This window comes from Heterodontus francisci, chromosome 7, assembly GCF_036365525.1.
Source record: "Heterodontus francisci isolate sHetFra1 chromosome 7, sHetFra1.hap1, whole genome shotgun sequence".
In the NCBI taxonomy this organism is placed as follows: domain Eukaryota; kingdom Metazoa; phylum Chordata; class Chondrichthyes; order Heterodontiformes; family Heterodontidae; genus Heterodontus; species Heterodontus francisci.
The window spans coordinates 68,074,957-68,096,785 of record NC_090377.1 but is presented as its reverse complement, the minus strand read 5'-3'; the positions used below and the strand labels follow the sequence as shown (position 1 = coordinate 68,096,785).

Genomic DNA, 21,829 nt, shown 5'->3' with positions numbered 1-21,829 from the left:
ACTACAGTCAATAGAAAATAATCCCTACAGAAAGAGAATGATACAAATGAAACTTTGCATTTTCTTAAATAAAATAAATAATTTCAGTAAGAAAGAGAAAATATGACAGTAAACAAAACCAACTAATGATATTCAAATGTACTTGCAGCTAAGTTAGATCCAGTTAGCCTTTCACTTACAATTGCTATTTGATATAAACACTAATCTTCATGACCATTACTAGTTGTAAATGACCAGAGGCTGGATTTTAAGAGCTCGCCACCAATCTCGGCGGTGAGCTGAAAAAAATGGCGGCCTGCCCATGTGGGCCGTATGCCAAAGAGCCACCACAATCTCCCGTGCGGTGGGCGGTTCATTTAAATAGCCGGGGCGGCCCATCACCCCCCCCCCACCCCCAATCATGGGGAGGGGGTGGGCTGTCGGTCGCCAGCAATGGCATCAGCTGCCTGCACACAGGCACTGGCATAATTTTTAAAGGGCAGCCAGCGATGCCAGCACATTAAAATTTTTAAAGAAGTAACCCTCCAAAATTAAATAAATTAAATTTATAACGCCCCTTTACCACCCCCCACTAAGAATTCAGTAACTATTTGCCCTTCCTCCCCAAAAACTCTAACCTTTTACATCTGACCTTTCCCACCCCCAAACTGCACAAAGTTTAAAGGTCAACCATTCCCACCATCCCCGTACCCCCATTCCTCCCGCACTGAAAATCTTACCTCCTCCCCCCTCCCCACCAGTATGGCGCCCTGTTTCCCCAGACGGAGATTTGAAGGTGCGGGAGTGGCGGCCGCTGTGCCGAAGATTGCAGCGGGCATTCAAGATCACAGGTAAGTCTTTTTAAATGTATTCATTTTATTGATTTGAATATATAATTGAAGTCCCATTGCCCAGCGGCAGTGGGTAGGGGGGTGGGGGGGGGTAAGCCACGGAGCCTCGCCGCCGCCAGGAGGATTAGGCCGGGCCATCACAACGTCGAGGTCCATGACCGGCCTCATCCGGAGCCATCATCAGGCCACCACCCCCCCCCACACCCCCACCCCGCGCCACAGAACTCAACGCCTGGGGGAGAACAAACTCCAGCCCAAGATGTCTCTGAAATACCATTTTCTGAAAGCACTCCAGCGGAATTGAGTGAGAGCTGTCACTTTGGGTTTCTATAATTGTAGCCTGAATAATAGTTAATTGATATATTTTAACTCTGTTAAGCTAAAATTTCTCAAAAGATTAGTGTGTGTGGATACACCAATTCCGTGCACAAACTTTGACAGCAGACTCTGGCAATTACGATAAGTGAAGGTCCAACTAACCTCAATGCTAGATGATTCTTCAGGAGCACCCCAATTACTGTTCTGTAGGTTATGCTTTACTGCATACTGCATAAAAGACCTCCCAGGGTGATCAACAGACAGTATGATGTCACTGACTGCACCTGCCAAGATAACACCAATCCTATCTGCAGGTTCTGGCACACCTACGTGGGAACAATGTAGAGAAGTGTTTCCACAGTCTCTGGGACAGCAGAGAGCCGGCTGCAGAGCTGTGCCATTTGCAAGGACACCTATAGCTAACATGCACAAAGGACTGCCACAGCTAACACACTGTGGCCTCAAATCTTCTTCTACTGCCTTCCAGACATGCAGTAATACTGACCTTCATGGATGGTGTCAAGGAGAGGCAAACAGGATCAGTCTTCTTGCCACAACCCCATTAAACCCCATATCCATTTCAGAAAACGTTAAATAGGTTTGGGCGATTAACTTGCTTACAAACTTGGTTCTGTGACTGCATTGGGTTTTCTTTCACTTTGTTTGTGATTATCACTTCTTATCATGTTTCTGCTTCAGCCTTGGAAAAGAGTGCCAACAGATTTTACCAAAGGCTGTAAAAAATGTTGGCCTCCTATTCTGTCAATTTTTAATTGTCCATATTGTTTAAATTTCACCTGAATCTCAATTTTTGATCGCACCTCTCTGTACCAGGAACTAAGAATAATTATGGTGATGACCTGACTACCAAAACTTGTGTGTAAGCAGCATACATTTCAGGTGAGAGTTACACTCATTTCTATCATTTGTGACTAAAGTGCACTTGAACTGAATTTTATTTTGGTTACAGTGCAGGAGACAATTCGGCCAGTCGTGTCCATGGCAGCTCTCTACAAGAGCAATTCAGCTAGTTCCACTCACCCAGCCTTTCTCCGTGGCCCTGCAATTTTTTTTCTTCATATGCTTATCCAATTTCCTTTTGAAAGCCCCAATTTGATCTGCCTCCACCACACTCTCAGTTACTGCATTCCAGTCCTAAACATTCACTGCATCAAAAAGTTTTTCTTCATGTCGCCGCTGGTTCTTTTGCCAGTCATCAGGTTGTGGACTCTCTAAGTTCATATAATCAGAGAAAGTTACAGCACAGAAGGAGGCCATTCAGCCCACGATGTCCATGCCAGCTCGCTGCACAAGCTACTCAGCTGGTCCCACTCCCCCCTCCCTTTCTCCTGAATATTTTTTCTCTTCAGATAATTATCTAATCCCCTTTTGAAAGCCATGATTGAATCTGCCTCCACCACACTCTCAGGCAGTGTGTTCCAGATCCTAACCACTCACTGCGTAAAAAATATTTTCTTCATGTCGCTATTGGTTCCTTTGACAATCACTTTAAATCAGTGTACTCTGATTCTGAATCCTTCTGCCAATGGGAACTGTTTCTCCCTATCTACTCTGTCAAGACCCCTTATGATTTTGAACAGTTCTATCAGATCTCCTACCAACCTTCTGTTCTTTAAGGAGAACAGCCCCACCTTTCCCAAAGTATCCATGTAACTAAAGCCCCTCATCCCTAGAATCTTTCCCATAAATCTTTTCTGCATCCTCTCTAATGCACATGTCTTTTCTAAAGCATGGTACTCAGAATTGGACACAATACTCCAGTTGAGGCCAAACTAGTGTTTTATAAAGGTTCACCATAACTTCCTTGCTTTTGTACTCTATGTCTCTATTTTACGCCCAAGACCCCATATGCCTTATTAATCACTTTCTCAACCTACCCTGCCACCTTCAACGATTTGTGCACATATACCCCCAGGTCCCTCTACTCCTTTAGAATTGTACCCTTCATTGTACTCCTCATTCTTCCTACCAAAATGTATCACTTTACAATTCTCAGCATTAAATTTCATTTACCATGTGTCCGCCCATTCCACCGCCTCTCTATGTCCTCTAGAAGTCTATCACTATCCTCCTCACAGTTCACAATACTTCTAAGTTTTGTGTTATCAGTAAATTTTGAATTTGTGCCCTGCACACCAAAGTCAAGGTCATTCATATAGATCAGGAAAAGCAGTGATCCGAGTACAGACACCTGGGGAACCACACTATATACCTTCCTCCAGTCTGAAAAACAACCTTTCACCACTTCTCTCTGTTTCCTCTGTCTCAGCCAACTTCGTATCCATGCTGCCGCTATCCTTTTTATTCCTGAGCTTAAGTTTTGCTGACAAACCTGTTATGTGGCACTTTATTGAACAGCGTTTGTAAGTCTATGTACAATCATTGGCGGTGTTATCAGTACATACCTTTACTGCAGAACATAAAGCATGCTTAACAGTAATTTCATTGGAGGAGGGAAGCTCTGATACTGATGTTCTTTCCTTATTCCTTTTCACGTAAAACATGCCGTCGAGAAAACAATCCTTGAGACTTAAGGTCAGCATTCAAGCAACGAAGGCAACTGGATCATGCTGCGGAGCTTGTCACGATGTGGAAAGGAACATTGCATTTATGGATGAAGTGGGAGTGCACATTGGGATGCGCTTGGGGAACATTCACCAAGAATAGACTGAGCTCAGACTCTTGTGACTTTGCCTTCTTCACATGGACAATACAGTAGTGGAATAGAGAGCCAAACGGTCATTCACCACAAGGCTCTCCAGGAACAATCTCTTTAGTTCTGCATAGCAGAGACTCGGCATGTTTGTCTCATTGGAATGCTGGCGACACAACACTCATGTATCCATGCACAGCAGTGCCTCGAATGCTTCATGTACTTAATAAAATTTCTCAATAATTAAACCTGGAATTGTTGAGGTTTTTGATGCTATTTTCCTGACTTTGCAACCGCACTTCAGATATTCAACTGTGGTGTGGTCCTTGGGGGGGTGGGGGGAGAGGGGGAGGTGGGGGTTGAGGGGAGAGGGGGTAGAGGGGAGTGGGGAGGGGGAGAGGGGGAGGTGGGGGGGAGAGGGGGGAGAGGGGAGTGCGGGGAGGTGGGAAGTGCGGGGGTGGGGGGGAGAGGGTGAAATGGGGGGTTGGGGGAGAGGGGGAGGTGGGGGGAGAGGGGGAGGGGGGGTGGGAGGTAGAGAGTGGGTGGGGGGAGAGGGTGTGTGGAGGTGTAGTGGGAGGGAGTTAAATTCAGAAGTTCCTGGAGGGGGATGCAAAAGGCAGGGACCAGACAGCTGCAATGCCTGAAGTACAGTTGAGAAATAGGGGAGAAAGCGGCCGGATGGGGGATCTGCAGCAGGAGGGAACGGCTGGATGGAGAGGGCCGGAAGCGAGAGGCCATAGAGAGCTGCAGGGAGCGAGCGGCCGAAGACCTTGGTGTTGCCGGGTGCGGGGACAGGCCGGTATGTCCTTTGCTGTTGCAAGTTTATGGCGCATGCGCAGAAAAACACAATCCTCCTCCCCCCCACTCTCCAGCCGCTCCGCTCCCCCCCACCTCACCCTCGCTGCTCTCTCCCCCCGCTGCTCTCTCCGGCTGCTCCGCTCCCCCCTCCCATCCCCAGCCCGTTCGCTTGCCCACTCGCCGGCCACTCCACTCCCCCCAGGCCCGCTCGCTCCCTTCCCCCGGCCCGCTCCGCTGCGCCCCCCTCCCCAGCCTGTTCCGTTACCCACCCCACCCCACCCCCCCACCCCCGGCCCCGATCACGGCCCCGGCCCGCTTGTTCGTTCTCTCACTCCGCCATTGTGTGCTGCCATGTGTTTGTTAGGTTGCCTCCATGTGATTATTTGAGCAGCGCCATCTTTATTCCTGGCAGCTGCCTAAAGTTTTAGTGGCACATTCTGCATTTGTGCATGTGCCGCAGCAGCGCCACCTAGTGGTAGCTTTGTCGGCAAATGCAGCCTTTTACGGAACCTGGCCAATTAAAGACGGGGATCCCACCTCCAAGAGCTGCTTTGTTAACTTTAGAACAAACAAAGCCACTAAATAAAAGCAGGAAAAGGTATTACAAGCTGTGTTGCATGATCCCATTGATCTAGCAATACAATGGTAAATAATTCAAGCATAATGTATTTAACTGCATAGGTAAAATTTGATTGCCTGTTATATACAATGAGTATGTAAGAAGGGATTGCATTTAGTAGAAAAGAGCAATTAAACTTAACCTGTAGATTTCAACATGCAGCATCAAAAATGTCTGAGTATGAACAAGTAGGTGAATGTGTAAAGTCACTAACAAAGCCCAAAGGTCTTGGATTCTAAAGAACCACCTCACTCGGCAGGATCTGTTCCCACTACCAGACAACTAGGAATGGAATTTGTCCAAAACAAAATGCAAGAGATCAGCCCGAGTGCTAAATTTAATATTGCCCAATAACGGTTGCAGGGATTGCAATGCTCTATTCACAGGGGGTCAGCAGACCCTCCAGGCAAACTCTCTGGAGGCAGCAGGGGCAGACAGCTGTGGCAATCAATGTCAACAGTCAAGCCCCAATGACCTGGATGCAGTGTCACAAATAGTTCAATGTGTTGCTGAATTAGTCCTCCCCTTCCTTTATGACAAGCAGTAGCCACCCAACGGCTGGGTGCTGCAGTGGAAGCTCAGACTTCCATGATGCAAGCTCAGCTTGCTGCCATTGTAGCTGCGGGTACCCATATTCAAAGAGGCTTGCAGGGTGCCATAGCAGTTGAGCAATTTCATAGAGTCATAGTGTCATTATGGCACAGAAGGAGGCCATTTGGCCCATCAAGTCCATGCTAGCTCTCTCTAGAGAAATTGAATCAGTCCCATTCCCCCGCTCTATCCCCATAATCCTGCAAGTTTATTTTCCTCAAATGCCCATCCAATTATCTTTTGAAATCATTAATCATTTCCGCTTCCACCACCCTCGTAGGCAGCGAGTTCCAGGTCATTACCAGGTCATCTGTTCTCCAACACATTGCTAGAATTGCTGAGGTGTCATCCTGTGAAGGTGGCGGTGGCTCCATGGAGTACGAACCTACTGTCCTCTCTTAGGATGATAACATTCATCCTACCACCACTGACATTCCGCCAGTGCCCTTGCTGTTGCCTGCCAGTCAGCCCAGTCTGTTTCCACCAATGCCAGGATCGTGCAGTCCAAAGCAGGGCCTTCTAAATCCAGAACTGCTTGAGGTCATCATGAGAGGCCATGTGCAGTATCCTCCAGTGAAAGTCAGCAGCTTTCCGCCAGCCATGCTGCAGCCAGTGTGTAGGAGCAGAACTCACTCTGAAAGTGAACTTACTTTCTGGTAGTTAATACTGTACTTTGTTCTATTCACTGAATCTTCCCACTTCCTGGCTGGCAGGAAGATGCATGAGCTGAGTGATTAAGTAACTTGCTACCAGGCCTTTGCCTATGGTACCTCAAAACATCTGCCTGCTCAGTAATGGCACAGCTCCAGAATTGGAGGGATAAACCATATCCAAACACTTCATGACACATATTAAAAAAGAACTTATTGCAAGAAGGGGTGAAAAGAACTATGCTTCTACATTACCTGATGCTTGCACTTCCATGATGTACTGATGTAAATCTTGGCCCTGCTGAATTACATCAAATGTCATGTTGTTCATGGCCAGCTTACGTTCTGTGTGTCGCTGCAGTCGTTGTTCAGCTAAAGTCAGGTCTTCTGTATTAAAATCATTCATTTGACGCAGAAGATCTTCATTCCAGGCATCTAACTCTGCTGTCACCTGTTAATGTATCACAGATATAGATAGGTGATGCAAAGTTTTTGATAAAATTATGAATATGTTAAAGATGGATGTGAAAGAGCTAATTTCTCTGATACAAAAAAAGGAAAATATCTTTACATTCTGTAAGTAATCAAATCCAGCTGATGAATTGAGCAGAGCCTTTCCTTTTGTATGGCTGAACAGCCCCCTGCGTATGGGTATGGATACAATACTGTGTAAATGCAACGTGTAAAAGAAAACCGTATTTTGAATAGAAAGCTAAAAGAGATAGCAGATAGGAGGTTGTAAAGCTACTGTGGAGTGAGGTTGAAAAGCTACTGTCTCGTTATACAAGTATTGGCTAATTCAACAACAGCACATAAACCGATCACAGAAATACATAGAAATGCATGCATGATACAAGAAGGAAACTGACCATTTGGTCCAATTAGACTGTGTCAGCACTTAGACTTCACGCAAGCAAGTAATTTTAATCACAATTACCCACCTTGTTCCAATATCCTTTCTGAAATTCAAGCTGGCTACTTCTAACTATTTTCTTTTTCTCTAGATATTTGCAATTCAGGAGCTTCCATTTTTGGGAACTTGAAGTTGGGGGGTGGGGGTGGCGGGGGTGATGGCGCAGCCAAGGGCAAGTACCTTGTGCCAGAATGGTGAGGTCCAGAGCCCCTAAGATATTGGGCCTCGGACCTCATTGTCAGAGAGCCTGCATGGGACAACAGGATATCATTTTTAAAACCTCAATTAAATCAACCCTCAATCTTGTTAAGTGAGCGAGACTTCGAACAGGATAGATAGTTTAGGATGGGTTGAAGTTTACAGGGAGTGAACAATGGAAGGTTGACCAGCCGAACATTGGAATAATTGAGTCTGGAGCTAACAATGGCATGGATGAGTGTTTCATCAGCAGATGGGCGTAGGCAGGTGTGGTGGCAGGTGAAAGAGGTGGAAGTAGATGGTCTTTCTAATGGAAGGACTATGGTGTTGGAGCTCTGCTTGGAACTAATTAGGACACTGAGGTTGCAAACATTCTGGTTCAACCTGTGACAGTGGCCAGAAAGGGCAACGGATTTGACGGCAAAGATACAGAGCTTGTGTTGGGGGTGCAGAGGCCAAAGATAATGACTTCAGTCTTCTCAGTATTTAGGAGGAGGAAATTGCAGCTCATCCAAGAGTGGATGTCAGACAAGCAGTCCGACCACACCAAGCCAGTGGCGTGCTTGAGAGACCATGACAGCTCTTTCACAGATCTGGCACAGGCATGATGGGCCAATTGGTCTTCTTCTGTGTGTCATGCAGGCCCCCACCTGCCAAGAATGAGGCACATTAATTACACCACATGGACATTAAATTTCAAATTGTTGCTGGGAAGAACAGAAGGCCTGTGACAGGGGGTTGCCAGGCCCCTGGCTGCAAAGACATTTTTGCAAATTAACAGACAGTCTTTTGAACAAAGGAGCTATCCCATGCTCTAATACAATCCACAAACAGATGTGGTCAAACCAGTTAGTCACATGACTAACCTGCTTGGCAGTCTGGGTTTTTTCTGAATTGTACAGTTTGAACTGAGCCTGCAGAAAGCTGTTTGCTCCTGGATTGGAACGGCCTCTCCTGGCTGGCTTGCCACAGCCTCTCCTGTCTGCTCCCATCTCTTTCTCACTGAACTCCAAAACCCACTGAAGACACATAAACCCCAAGACAGAAAAGTCTCCTACAGTGAACAAGGTTTAAGAAGAATATTGGGCCCCAACAAAAAGCAAGATCTACCTACAATCAAGGACTTGACAATGAGCTCGAAGAACTGTAACAACAACTCTTCCAATATTGCCTCAAACTTTTCCACTTTATTTTTCTTCTGCTCTTTTCTGTCTCTATTTGCATGTGTGTATCGCGCATCCATGCTAGCGTGGGCACATCGTGTATTCGTAGGCGTCGACCGAATTTGAGTTTAAGTTTAATAAATTTCAACTTTTCTTCTTTAAACCTAAGAAAGCCTGTTTGTGCTGGTTTCTTTGCCTTACAATTGGAAAGCGGTGAACTAGGATTCACCAAGGGGGAGCTAAAAACAGTGTGTTTAAAAATAAAACACTGTGACAGTAAGACCAGGTGAAGGCTGAAAGGTAACCCTAGACCTCTTTCTCACCTGGTCGTAACAGAAATTTGGGTGCTAGCATCCAGAATTGACCCAGAGATAAACAAGAGAAATGAGAGGTGGGAATCCAAATTGTTCCCAATAAAAAAGAGCAAGTTTCCAATACAGGTTTTCTTGTGGTTCTGTTGCTTGAATACTAACATGTCTGCAACTGAAGCTAGTAGCTCTCCAAGCCAGGGTGAAGTAACTTGGGATAAGTTAAAAGCACTGTCTATAGAGGAGTTGAGGAAAATGGCTGAGCAGTGTGGGATCACTGTACGTGGCAAGGCTAAGAAGTCTGAACTCCTAAGGCTAGTGGCCAACCATTTTTCTCTTGAATCTGAAGAACCAGAAACAGGGTTAGAAGCACACCCAGACAGGGTATTGCTAGCAAAACTACAATTGGAACAAAGAAAACTTGAATCAGAAGACAGGGAAGGAGAAAGGGAAAATGAAAGACAGGAGAAGGAACGAGAGAGAGAGAGAAAGAATATTCCAGAAAGAATTCAAAGAAAAAGAGCTGAAGTGGCTTGAGTTAACTAGGGGGCAATAGGGTAACCCCAGTGAAAGCATGGCCAATATGGAGGAGTGTAATTCAAGACTGGGTACAAAATTGTTAAAACTAGCTCAATTAATTTCAAAATTCAATGAGGAAGATGTGGAGGCATTTTTTGTGTCCTTTGAGAAATGGCAAGGCAGTTAAAATGGCCAGCTGAGACCTGGTCTCTTTTACTACAAAGTAAGCTAACTGGAAAAGCCCATGAGGTTAATTCCCTGTTGCCAAATGAGAGCTCATCAAATTATGAACTGCCAAAAATGCTATCCTTGGGGCATATGAATTAGTACCCGAAGTCTATCGCCAAAAGTTTAGAACTCTCAGATGCAAGCTAATCAAACTTATCTGGAGTTTGAAAGAAGCAGCTGGCTTTTGACCAGTGGCTGAGGGCTCTTAAAATACAGCTCAGCTATAAGAATCTCAGAGAAGTAATTCTGTTAGAGGAATTTAAACACTCTCTTCCACTCTCCATAAAGACCCATGTAAAGGAGCAGCAGGTCCAGAGAGCCCGGCAAGCGGCCATTCTGGCCGATGAGTTTGCTTTAATTTATAAGTCGGTTTCTCAGGGGAAAACATTCCTAATCGCCCTCACAAATCTGAAAAGGACAAAGGGTGGGAAAGTGATAGCAGCCCAGGTAGTCCTGGGGGAGAAAGGAAAGCAGGAGACACAGGGGACCCTCCTCCAGCCAAAAGGGAAGGTGCAGTGAGCAAGAGTGAGACCCGGAGACCTGTGTGCTTCCATTGTAATAAAGCAGGGCATTTAAAAGCTGACTGCTGGAAACTAAAGGGAAAGCTGTAGGGTTAATCAGGGCACATCCGCTCAGTGAAGATGTGACCCTGATGGAAAGCACAGCAGAACAAGCTGTGGCTTTAACTGCAGTAAGAATGAGACCCAGGAAGTCTATTGCTGCAAGTGCAGAAAAATTTAATAAGATTCCTGAAGGTTATCAAGGTTTTGTGTCTGAAGGGAAGTAACCCCATACCCCTTGAGTGGGACAAGCAAGCCTATAGTAATTCTCAGGGACACAGGGGCCACTAGATCCCTTTTACTGGGAAAAGGCCTGACCTTTCCCCCAGAGAGTGCAGTGAACACCAAAACGTTGGTGAATCGTATTGGAGGGCAGTGTATGCCTGTATACTGGGTGCACCTGGATGCGACCTAGTTTCTGGACCGGTGTCTATAGGGATTGTCCCTCGTTTGCCTGCGGATGGAGTGGACTTGCTCCTAGGTAATGATCTGGTAGGGGTGAAGGTGGTAGTCCCCCCCAGAGGTCAAAGACTGCAGGAGGGAAGAGAGACAGGGCAGTGGTGGGCGATGGACGCCTGCAGTTTCCCTGAATGTGTGGTGGATCAGGCCATGATCAAACCAGCTCCCCCAGAGGAGACTGAATAGGCATTGCAGGCAGATGACCAGGTCTGTCTGTCTGAGACTTTCTTTGGAATGTTAGGAGACCCAGGGAATGAATTAAATAAATTTTCCCTAGCTGAGGCTCAGCAAGTTGACCCAGTATTGCAAGAGTTAGCAAAGTCTGAAAGTGAAGCAGAGTGAGTCCCTGATTGCTACTATTTAAAGAATGAGGTACTGATGAGGAAATGGAGTTCTCCTCACAGACCTGAGAGCAAGGAGTGGGCAATAGTTCAACAGTTAGTAGTGCTGCAGAGGCACCAGATAGAAATATTAAGAAGGGCCCACGAGACTACTGTGGCTGTACATGCCGGTATACAGAAGACCAAAGCCTGCATAAGACAGCAGCTTGACTGGCCAAAACTCCATAAAGATGTGGTGGAATACTGCAAAAGTTGCCACATGTGCCAGGTTGAGGGGAAACCCCAACCTACAGTGAAACCTGCACCCCTAAATCTTGTACCTATGTTAGGAGGCCCCTCCAGCAGAGGGCTGGTGAACAGTAAGAGACTCTTGCCGAAAACAAAAGGGGATAAGCAGGCACAAGGTTGGCAAAAGTTTAGAAAGGGAAGGGGAAAAAATGACCAAGAGAGCAGGTTAAAGGAAGTGCGGGAGGAATCTAGTCAGCCAACCCCGAAAAATGTGAAAGGTTAGACCACATCCTCCTATGTAAATGCCGACACTAAAAGCACCCCACCAGAGTTGCTAACAGCATTTACAGTAACCTGCAGAGACAAAGAAAGACTTCTAGGAGGCAGAGAAAATGTGAGGGTCATGCCTCACCTAGTCGAAGTGCCGCAGGTGAGTGCAGTAGAGGCTGCACAAATACCTGCAGGCACGAGTATCCCAGAGAACAAAGGGGAGATTAATGAAGAATCCTTCCCCACAGTCACAGAAAAAGGGAACCACCCATCCCCTGAATTCAAAAGCCTTTGCAAGACTCATGCAAAGCACTGAAAGAGAGTTCAGGATAGACCTCCCCATTACCGACCCTCTTGGAAAAAATTTCAATTTAGGGCTAATTAAATCTAACTTCCCCCCTGCTCCCCCTTGGCAGACCTCAATAGGAACAAAGACCCTAGGCAGTCATGACAATGGGCAAACTGAAGAAAAGCTTCCCCAAAGAACCATATGGTTACTGAGATGCCAAAAAGGGGAAATTAAAGCAGCACTGGTACCAAGAAATGACAATTTCAATAAGCTTTAGGATTTATGAATCAATGGAAATGAATGAGAGAAATGCATGTTTTTTTCCTGTGTCTTATATATTTTCTCTCAACTCTTTATATGAAATGCGCCTTTTCTTAAATCGCATTTCATTCCCCTGGGTGTAGTGGCCCCCACCTGCCAAGAATGAGGCACACTGATTTCACCACATGGACATTAAATTTTAAATTGTTGCTGGGAAAAACAGAAGGCCTGTGACAAGGGGTTGCCAGGTCCATGGCTGGAAAGACATTTTTGCATATTAACAGACAGTGTTTGGAACTAAGGAGCTATCTCCTGCTCCAATACAATCCACAAACAGACATTAGTCATATGACTAATCTGCTAGGCAGTCTGGGTTTTTTCTGAATTGTACAGTTTGAACTGAGAGCCTGCAGAAATCTGTCTGCTCCTGGATTGTAAAAACCTCTTCTGGCTGGCTCAGCATAGCCTTTCGTGTCTGCTCCCATCTCTTTCTCACGGAACTCCAAAACCCACAGAAGACACATGAACCCCAAGACAGAAAAATCTCCTACAGTGAACGAGGTTTAAGAAGAATACTGGGCCCCAACAAAAAGCAAGATCTACCTACAGTCTCTACAATGAGCTCGAAGAACTGTAAGAGCAGGAGCTTAGGTAAGCCAGACACCAGGACCTGGGGCAGCAGGCACAATGATCTTTGACATTGGAACATCCAAGACAGGTCATCTGTTGTTATCAATGGTGCAATTAAACCCCCACTCACCCCCAAAAAAAAGTTCCTTTGTTGGATCACCTTTTGCGATTTGGTTGTATTATACAGTATCATTGTTAATTGCCTTGGTTCCATTTATATATATATTTTTAAATCGTTTCAGTATTAGTGTTAAGTTATGATCTTCCATCACTCTTGCCCTTACTGACTGCTGTGAGATGGAATTGAAGAACCGTGCTTAAGTTGTCTTTTGTTAATAACAGAATCATTCTTTTTGCCAAGGTACTGTTTGGTTTTGTTGGTTTTTATGGGACATTATATTGTGCCACACATGTCTCTATTTGCATGTGTGTATCGCATATCCATGCTAGCATGGGTGCGTTGTGTATCCGTAGGCGTCGACCGAATTAGAATTTAAGTTTAAGTTTAATAAATTTCAACTTTTCTTCTTTAAACCTAAGAAAGCCTGTTTCTGCTGGTTTCTTTGCCTTACAATTGGAAAGGGGTGAACAAAGATTCACCAAGGGGGAGCTAAAAACACAGTGTGTTTAAAAATAAAACCCTGTTACAGTAAGACCAGGTAAAGGCTGAAAGGGAACCGTAGACCTCTTTCTTACCTGGTCGTAACATGTATGATTCTATGCTTCTATAAGTGATAGAGGCAGAACTAGGTGTCATCAACATAACTGTATTTGTTTATGGATGTAGACGTCCATGTTTCTGGGTAATGGAGGCAAAAGTCGATGCATGGATGATGATGAGGGGCTCAAGGATAAATCCTTGAGGTATTGAAGTAGGGTCAGGAAAAGATGATGACTTGCTCTGTTCAGATAGGCAAGAGTGGACAATGAAGGGCAGGTGTTGGAAGACAATGGTATGGTTCATCATGTCAAAAGCTGCAAAGAGGTTAAGGAAGAGGATGAGGGATAGTACATCACATTTGCAGTCACAGAGATTGTTATTTGTGACTTTGGCCTCAGCGGTGGCGCTACCGAGCAGCCAGTTCTCTGAATGGTCCAGCAGCTCAGGAGGGCGGGGGGGGGGGGGGGGCGGCGTCTTCAACTGGACGGCAGTCCTGGTAGTGGCCAGTTAATTGGCTGCCTCCGGCAAAGTGCCGTGCCCAGGTCCTGCCACCCGCCGGTGCAGGACTGGCTCCCGCCTTTGGTCTTGACAGTGGGACCTGTCAACTACCGACAAAATTCAGCCCTATAGTTAAGAATAGGGTAACTGAACACCTTGAACATTTTCAGCTGATCAGAGACATCTTGCCTGATGTACTTGATTGAATTTGTTTGAAGGGGTGAGTAAAGAGGTGAACAGGGGAATGTTTATGGATTCCATGTATATGGACTTCCAGAAGGCAATTGGGGGTGGGGGTTCATATTCTAGTGATGGTGCCTTAGCCGTGGGGGTGGCCATTGCTGGCGGGGGAGCCCCACTGTAGGCCACGGAGCAACCATTAACGAGGGCCCCCCTCTCCTCTGGAAACCCACTGGGAGGCCAGCGGAGTTTCCCTGGCAGTCTCCACATGGCAGCTGGCCCTCCCAATGCAGGCAAAATGCCCTTGGGGGCAGGAAGTGGTCCTTAATTGGGCATTTAAATAGCTCAATTGGTCGCCTGGTGGGTGGCTGCACAGCTAAGATTTTTGCTGCTGGTAATATCCCATGACAGTGGGAAGACGTCGAGCTCTGCTCCCGATGTCTTCCAGTGCCATATTACCAGCCTCCCACCTTGCAATTCAGCCCATAGACTCTAGCAATTTCTCGACAACGGATGTTTGGCTGACTTATCTATAATTCCCTGGTTTCCCTCTGTTACCTTCCTTAATTAATGGAGCTGGAGTAGGATGTGGGTCTAGCAGTCTTAAAAATGCAAAGTGAGGAATACTGACAATCCTCACCTTTCACCCCACCTCAAGTCCTATCATATTGAGAAACAGAGAGCTATAGGTTGTTCATGTCCACTTAAAATCTATCTATTATTATGCAAATTATACTTCTCACTATTTTCATTGACCTCTTTGGCCTTCCTAATGTATTATAAATAAATAAGTTCCACTTAACATTTGTCTCTTATCTAACTTTGTGCCACATGCTGTAATCAAAGATCCTGACAGGTGTCCTTGGAAGAGCTAAATCTCTAAAGATTTATTCCTAACATTTCTAACTTAAATAAGGCAGTACTTTCATGTCATACTATCAAACTTAGGACAGCAGTCTGACAACATTATTTAAATAAAAAGCAGATTCCAGACAGTTCTAGTATCTGCAGCAACAAAAGGCACCATGCTCATAAAAAAAATCTAAATATGTCATCGTTTTTATACTCTAATTTTCGTAATGCTGCTCACAATCCCTTTCCCACCCCCACCCCGATTCCTCCCCCACCCACCTCCAGTTTTATAAGTGTTAACAGTTGAGTTCTGTAGACACAAGACCTGACGGGACAGACACATTTTTTTAGATTTAGATTTTTAGATTTAGAGATACATTCTCTAGAGAAGTACTCCACCTGTTTGCTTAAGATCAATGTTGCTAAGTGAACCATGGACTTACCTCAATTGTGTACTGCTCAAAAATCCGAAGCTGTAAGAAAATATCTAACTTGATTTTTCGCTCATGAAAAAGCTCTTCCATCTGTCCCTGGGCTTCATCGAGCTGCTGGAGAACACTTTCAATGTGGCTGATGGAGCTATTGTGTGGGGTTTTATTGTTGGAAATTGCAGAGTCCCTGTGGCAAAGAGTTTAACATTAAAGCAATCCAAATAGCAGAAAGCTGTGGCTGCAAGTTTTCGACTATACTCACAACTGTCGAAACAGACAAAATCTAAAAGGATTGATGAAGATGCACTCAGTGTTCATTCAGTGTGATAACTAGAAAAATGCAACTCTGTTTTAAAAAATTTCAAACAAAGAACATACTTTCTTGCATGATCTGACATTTGACCTCAAAACACTAACAAGGACACGAAGTACATTAATTCACACTGATTTTCTTTCAAAAGCTGTAAAGCTGTTAAGAAAAAATATGTTTAATCCTACTTTAGACAAATTTACAGAACCAAAAGGTTGCCAATGATTGTCACTGATATATGAAATCTGTTTGAAATAAATATTTCCAAAAATGATGAATTTGTACAATAACATTTCAGATAGATCTATAATGGATGATCACGCAGGAGTGCCTTTTGCTGTGAAGACAGTTTGTTGCAGTACTGACGATGATATATCAGAATAAGGAACATGTCCCATTTGATTTCTTTGTACCTTTACCTGTGATCTGCATGACTCACCTGAGTTGCTGAATTAGGTCCTCCCCTTCCTTTATGACATTCAAGGTTGCCTCAAGTGTTGCTGTTTGTTGTTGCTGAAACTGTTTGATAAGTTCCTGTACTGCATCCACTGAATCAGCACAAACATCTTCCAAGAGTTCCTTTTGGAGTTCTTCCATCCATGCCCACAGCTGCAAGAGGTGAAAAATAGAAATGACATAGAAATTGAGATAGCAACCTCTCTTGTTATATTCCGTGTGACTATGAATTACTCGCGAGGTACATTCAAAACCTTAAAATATTCCTTGCAGACCATCTGCCACTTTAGTAGTTGGCCACTGAGGCATTCTTTTTTTACAGTAGATCTTGCTTTTTCCACAGTTGACATTATCCATTTTAAAAGCTCCAAAGCGTAATGCATCACTTCAGGCATAATTACAACAGTGGAGAAAGGCCCACTTCAGATTTTCTGAAGTATTTCCCAACAAAGCAGTGCCTTAAAGATGTTTCTGTAAAACAATATTTGTCTTTGCAAATGAATCTGTAGCACCTGACAAAGCTCTTAAATCTTACACAATTATTACAATCCAATCATACAATTGTGCTTATGTTTATAGAACAGTCAATGTACTACTGGTAGGTTTGAAACAAATGCTTTCATTAAAAGGTATTATTGTTTGTTTGAATAAGATATGTATAAAGCAAGATTCTGATAAAGCACAATACTTAACTAGTTCTGCAAAGCAGGGAGGACAATAATGACATTGATTGCTAATACAAATGCTAATACATTGAGTGAAAATTAAACTAGAAACAGAAGAAGAGTTTGTGCTAACGAGTAACTTTGCCATAATGCAGTCCAAAATGTCTGTACTGCAAGCATAAAACATCTGAGTTGAGATACCAGGAATATATGCTGCCCGAAAACTGTTCAACACAACAATTTATATAATACATTTACAAATTTTACATAGGGCATGTACTTCCTGTCCACAAATCGTACTTCCTGTTGTCATCTTTTCTAGTCACAATTTTATGTCACCTTTTCCTCTTGTAAGTTCCTAAATCCATATTTTCCATTCAATTCTACTATATTAACTACCACTGGTCACAAAGTAATTTGACGTTTGGCTACTAGTGGCACTGTTCTTATCTTTTGTTCACCAACTATTCAAAACAGGTTCTTCTCACTAACTGAAATTGCTAATATTCAAAATAAGGTTTATAACAACAACTTGTATTTATAGAACACCTTTAAACAGGAAAATGTCCGAAGGCTATGGGAGGGCATATCAGTTCACCAACTCCCACCCTCCCAAGATGAAATTAAGGATTCCTTCTCTCTGTTGAGGTCATTTCTCTGTCTTTATACATTTCTCTATTCACATTGAATGCCAATTTGTAATTTATTCCCCCCACCCCTTGTAAAAGTATCATTTATCTTCGCAGAATATCAATCAGTCCTGAAGAGCGAATTGATCTGAGCCATATTATTTCCCCATGGAGTACTTCATCAATTGCACTTCATGATCAGTTGGCAGGAGGCACTTCTGGGAAGCAATGTAAGTTTGGTCCCCACTTTTACACAACACCTCACCCTTGTTCACATTGAAGCATGAACACAAGAACACAAGAAATAAGAGCAGGAGTAGGCCCATCGAGTCTGCTCTGCCATTCAAAACGATCATGGCTGATCTTAGGATTCAACTCCACTTTCCCGCCTGCTCGCCATACCCCTTGATTCCCATGGCTGAGAGATGTTAAAACTCACCCAAAGGCAGGTGAGCTGAAGTGGCAGATGACCTCAGACTCAGACCTTCAATCTTTTACTTCGAAGTCTAGCTTTCCTACAGGTAAAACTGGCAGGCTGTACAAAAACTATTTGATGTACATGCTTTTGTAAAGCATGAACACCCTGGCTTTGACCACTTTAAGAAAATCTGTTTTGGTTGGCTTAATTAGGATGCAATTGAAAATGGATTTTTGTCATAATTTTGAAAGAAAGCATTTATCACTTATTAGAAAATTCATGTAGTATTTTCTTTCACATTTGTGGCATTTTATTGCAGTAAGGTTCAGCAATTCATAAATCTTCCGATAACAAAAGAGGGAGACCATAAGAAGATAATGCATTAACAGGCAGACTGCATTGGTATTCAGCAGTTATCTTTGGGTTATCAGTGCCAAATCCTGGATAATGTCTTTCACCACATGAACAAACAAGGTAATCGACAATTGGGTGATGTCATAATAATAAATCAATCACACTTTGAGCTAAACACTAACAAAGAATGCTTTGAGGAAAGCAGACTTCAATGGCAGATACAAATACAACATGATCACAAACCTATCAAGTTTTACCAATGTCTAAGGTCAATTCCCCAATACCATTCTGTGGATTTACAGTTACAATAGCCACAAACACCAGATGAAGGATGATGCCTGAAACATCTTATCTTTTTCTTTTAAATATTCATCAGCCGACCGTTTATTTGCAAGATTTGCTGTTTTTCTTTCAGACTTTCTACCATGTGTGGTTTTCTTTGCATTCTCAAATATCTGGCCTCAAGCCAGTTTCTATTAGTTTGGTTTTGATGAGTATTGATAGGTATTGGCTCTACTTCTCCGATCTTCAAAGTAAATAGACTCTGTTTTATAATATGATTTAACCACACAATTGATATTGGTAGGTCTATAGTATGGTGCAGATATACATCAGAATGAATTTATCAAAGTAAGAATGGCATGCTGCTTCATGTCATACTTGACATTTTACATATCAGGAGCAAGAGAAAGTTGCAAAGAGACACTGGACCATTTCCCAGTGACAGCAGAGATGACTGTTTGGAATGGAAAGGGGATGGCAGGGGTGGGGAAGGATTGGATGAGGAGTATAATGGAATGACTGATGTGATGCTATGGTTTTCCAAAGTGCAGGCATATTCCTGGGAGAAACTACCTCTGCATTATAAAAATGTCCCCTTAAAATATTTTCATTTTGCCTCAACACCTTCCCTCTAAATACATATTTCCATTTAATTCCTTTGATACAGCATTTCTTCCTCAAAGACTGCTCTCCGAAAACCCAAGTGCCTAGTATTTTTATCTGTTCTGTCCTCATTCCAACTTTAGAATTAACAACTTTATGATAGTTTGACCTTCTAGTTCCCACCTCATTAATTAGAATCAAATCTAGTACTGCCTTCCCCTTTGCAGGATCTCTCACCTGGGGCTCGATTTTCGTTAAGGAGGCAGGAAACAGGAACCGGGTCTGGTTTTGGGTCAAAAACCTGCCTCATACGGGAAACTGATTCAGGTTGCAATTTTTATATGGGTAATCCTTTAAATGGTATGGAAACGGGTTTCCTGTCCACTTAGAGCCAGTGGGATTGAAAATGGAGGTGCGCCAGATCAAGTGTGGGGCTCATGTAAACAGCCCACTGCAGCCATCATTCAGCCTACTGATTGGCCTGAGGGAGAGATCTGTATTTTGTGCCAAAGCCTTCCACAGCACCAGAGGGAAGTGAGATGTCAGAAGTGAGATGTCAGAGGGGAGCTGGAGGCCTGGCACTAGGGGTTGAGCAGACCCTCGCTTCATTGATGCCGACCTGGATCTAATGCTGCAAGCTATGAGGGGGAGGCGGGAGGTCCGCTTCCCAGAGGCTAGCAGGAGGAAGCAACCTTGTTATGCAGCAGAGCACCTCTCTGTTCAGTGTTATCCCCTCTGTCCCCTTTACCTTCTCCTCTCTTACGTCCTGGTCCTCCCCCAATGAGGTTTCCTGCCAGGGCCTCACTATCCTCAAGGTCCAGACCTCTCTGGAGGGCCATGTTATGGGGAGTGCAGCAGACCACGACAATGACCCTTGTAGGAGGGTATTGGAGGGCACCACCCAACCAATCCAAGCACCAGAATCACACCTTCAGAAACTCGATGGCCTGCTCAATGGTTGGCCTGCTGAGCAGATGGCATTGATTGTTTGACCTCTGTATCGGGCTCCCATAGATGGGTCAGTAGCAATCTCTTCAAGGGATTTTCCTAGTCCCCTTGGATCTATCCATGCACTTTGGGCAATGGAGTGAAGGACCAAGGCAAACTGGACTGGAAGAGGATGAAGGAATCATGTCAGCTGCCAGGAAAGGGAGCACACACATGGAGGAAGCTCCCATTGTGGTCGTGGACCACTTGGACGTTGAGGAGGTGGAAGCCCTTCCTGTTGATGGATCTCACTGGCCAGTCACTGGGTGCCTTGATGGCCACATGGGTGCAAGCGGTGATACCCTGCACCTGAGGGAATCCACTGATGGAGGCTGAACCCAATGTCCTCCGTGCCATAGAGTCCTTGAGCCATAGAGTTATACAGCACAGAAACAGGCTGCACAGATTCATTCTTTGTCAAAGTGGGTGTAGTCTACCTTCCTGAAAATGGCATCCATGACCTGCCTGATGGCCTAATGAGCTGTCGACTACGAGATGCTACCTAGGACCACAGCTGATCCCTGGAGCGGCCAGTTGCATAGACGCTTAGGGCAACGGAGACCCACGGTAGCAGGTAGGGCACTGCCATGGGGGCTTTGAGGCCTCAGGTCATTGAGGATCAGAGTAGACAGATCCGAGACATCCGCCTGGATAGGCGTAGCCTCCTACAGTACTGGCGCTTTATCATTTGCAGGTAGCTGACTCTTGGGCTGTGCACCTGATGTCTTGGGTAGCACCTTCCTCCCCTCGCAGCCCCCCACTGTGCTCCTCTGACCTTCTGCTGTCCAGGAGGTTGCATCTACCACAGCTCATCCTGGCTGCTGTGTCCAATGTCAGTCGCCTGTTCCCATCTGAACTCCCTCAGCTGAGCTTTGTGTGTTCACCAGACCTTCCCCTGCCAACCCCAGCTACCCAAGTGATGCCAGAGGCCTTATATCCCTCTCCAAATTCCTGCCGCTCACCACTAAGAAAAGCAAGTCTTACAGCTGCAGCTGTGGCACATTTGAAGCAGCTGTGCTTCACATTGTGCCTCTGCAGTATTTTAATTAGCCCTTCCCATAGCCATCATGGCCCCTCAATGTGTTCATGACTTGAACACACTGTCATTTTCCAAACATGGTGTTTTCCACATTCCCAGCCTTTGAAAATCAAAACCTGGTGCTGACAAGCCTGTTAAAGAGCTCTTCAATGAGCTCAACAGACAATTAATTGGAGGCGAAGGCCCAACCCGTTCCCTCTCTCCCGGCATCCCTTTAAAAATTGCGTCACATTCTGGAGGCGGCAGGTCCCAGTGCCGACCTCCGAGAACGCAATCTTCAAATCGCGCTCACCTCCGCACTCGCACTCAGCAGGCTTTAAAAATCTGGCCCCTGGTGTTTAGGAACAGAAACTGAAGGACTTCAATGAACCTTCTCATGCATACAGATTGCCCCCATGATAAATCTCAGCCAATGTCAAGAAGATAGATAACAAATAGTTTCTTCCTTTCCCATTGCAGGATTTTATTGGTTGACTCGATGAAGTCCCAAACCTTAGTACTTGGGAAGCAATAAAACATTTGGGATTCCTGGTCATGCTTAATCACTCTTACCATGGAGTAATCTATGAGTAACCCATGGAGCACTACCTTTAACTATTACTCTCACAGCACCTTGC

General features: G+C 44.7%; 1 protein-coding gene across 10 annotated transcripts in view; it reads right to left on the bottom strand.

Annotated features, from left to right (window-relative positions):
• kalrna (kalirin RhoGEF kinase a) overlaps positions 1-21,829 on the bottom strand; it is a 980,827-nt gene that overhangs the window by 418,836 nt on the left and 540,162 nt on the right. For all 10 annotated transcript variants that reach the window (XM_068035342.1, XM_068035333.1, XM_068035338.1 and 7 more), the window contains exons 12-14: positions 16,219-16,388; positions 15,482-15,656; positions 6,736-6,931 (exon numbers count right to left, since the gene is read on the bottom strand). In XM_068035342.1, the coding sequence (XP_067891443.1) occupies positions 6,736-6,931; positions 15,482-15,656; positions 16,219-16,388 (541 nt within the window). The remainder of the gene's footprint in view (positions 1-6,735; positions 6,932-15,481; positions 15,657-16,218; positions 16,389-21,829) is intronic.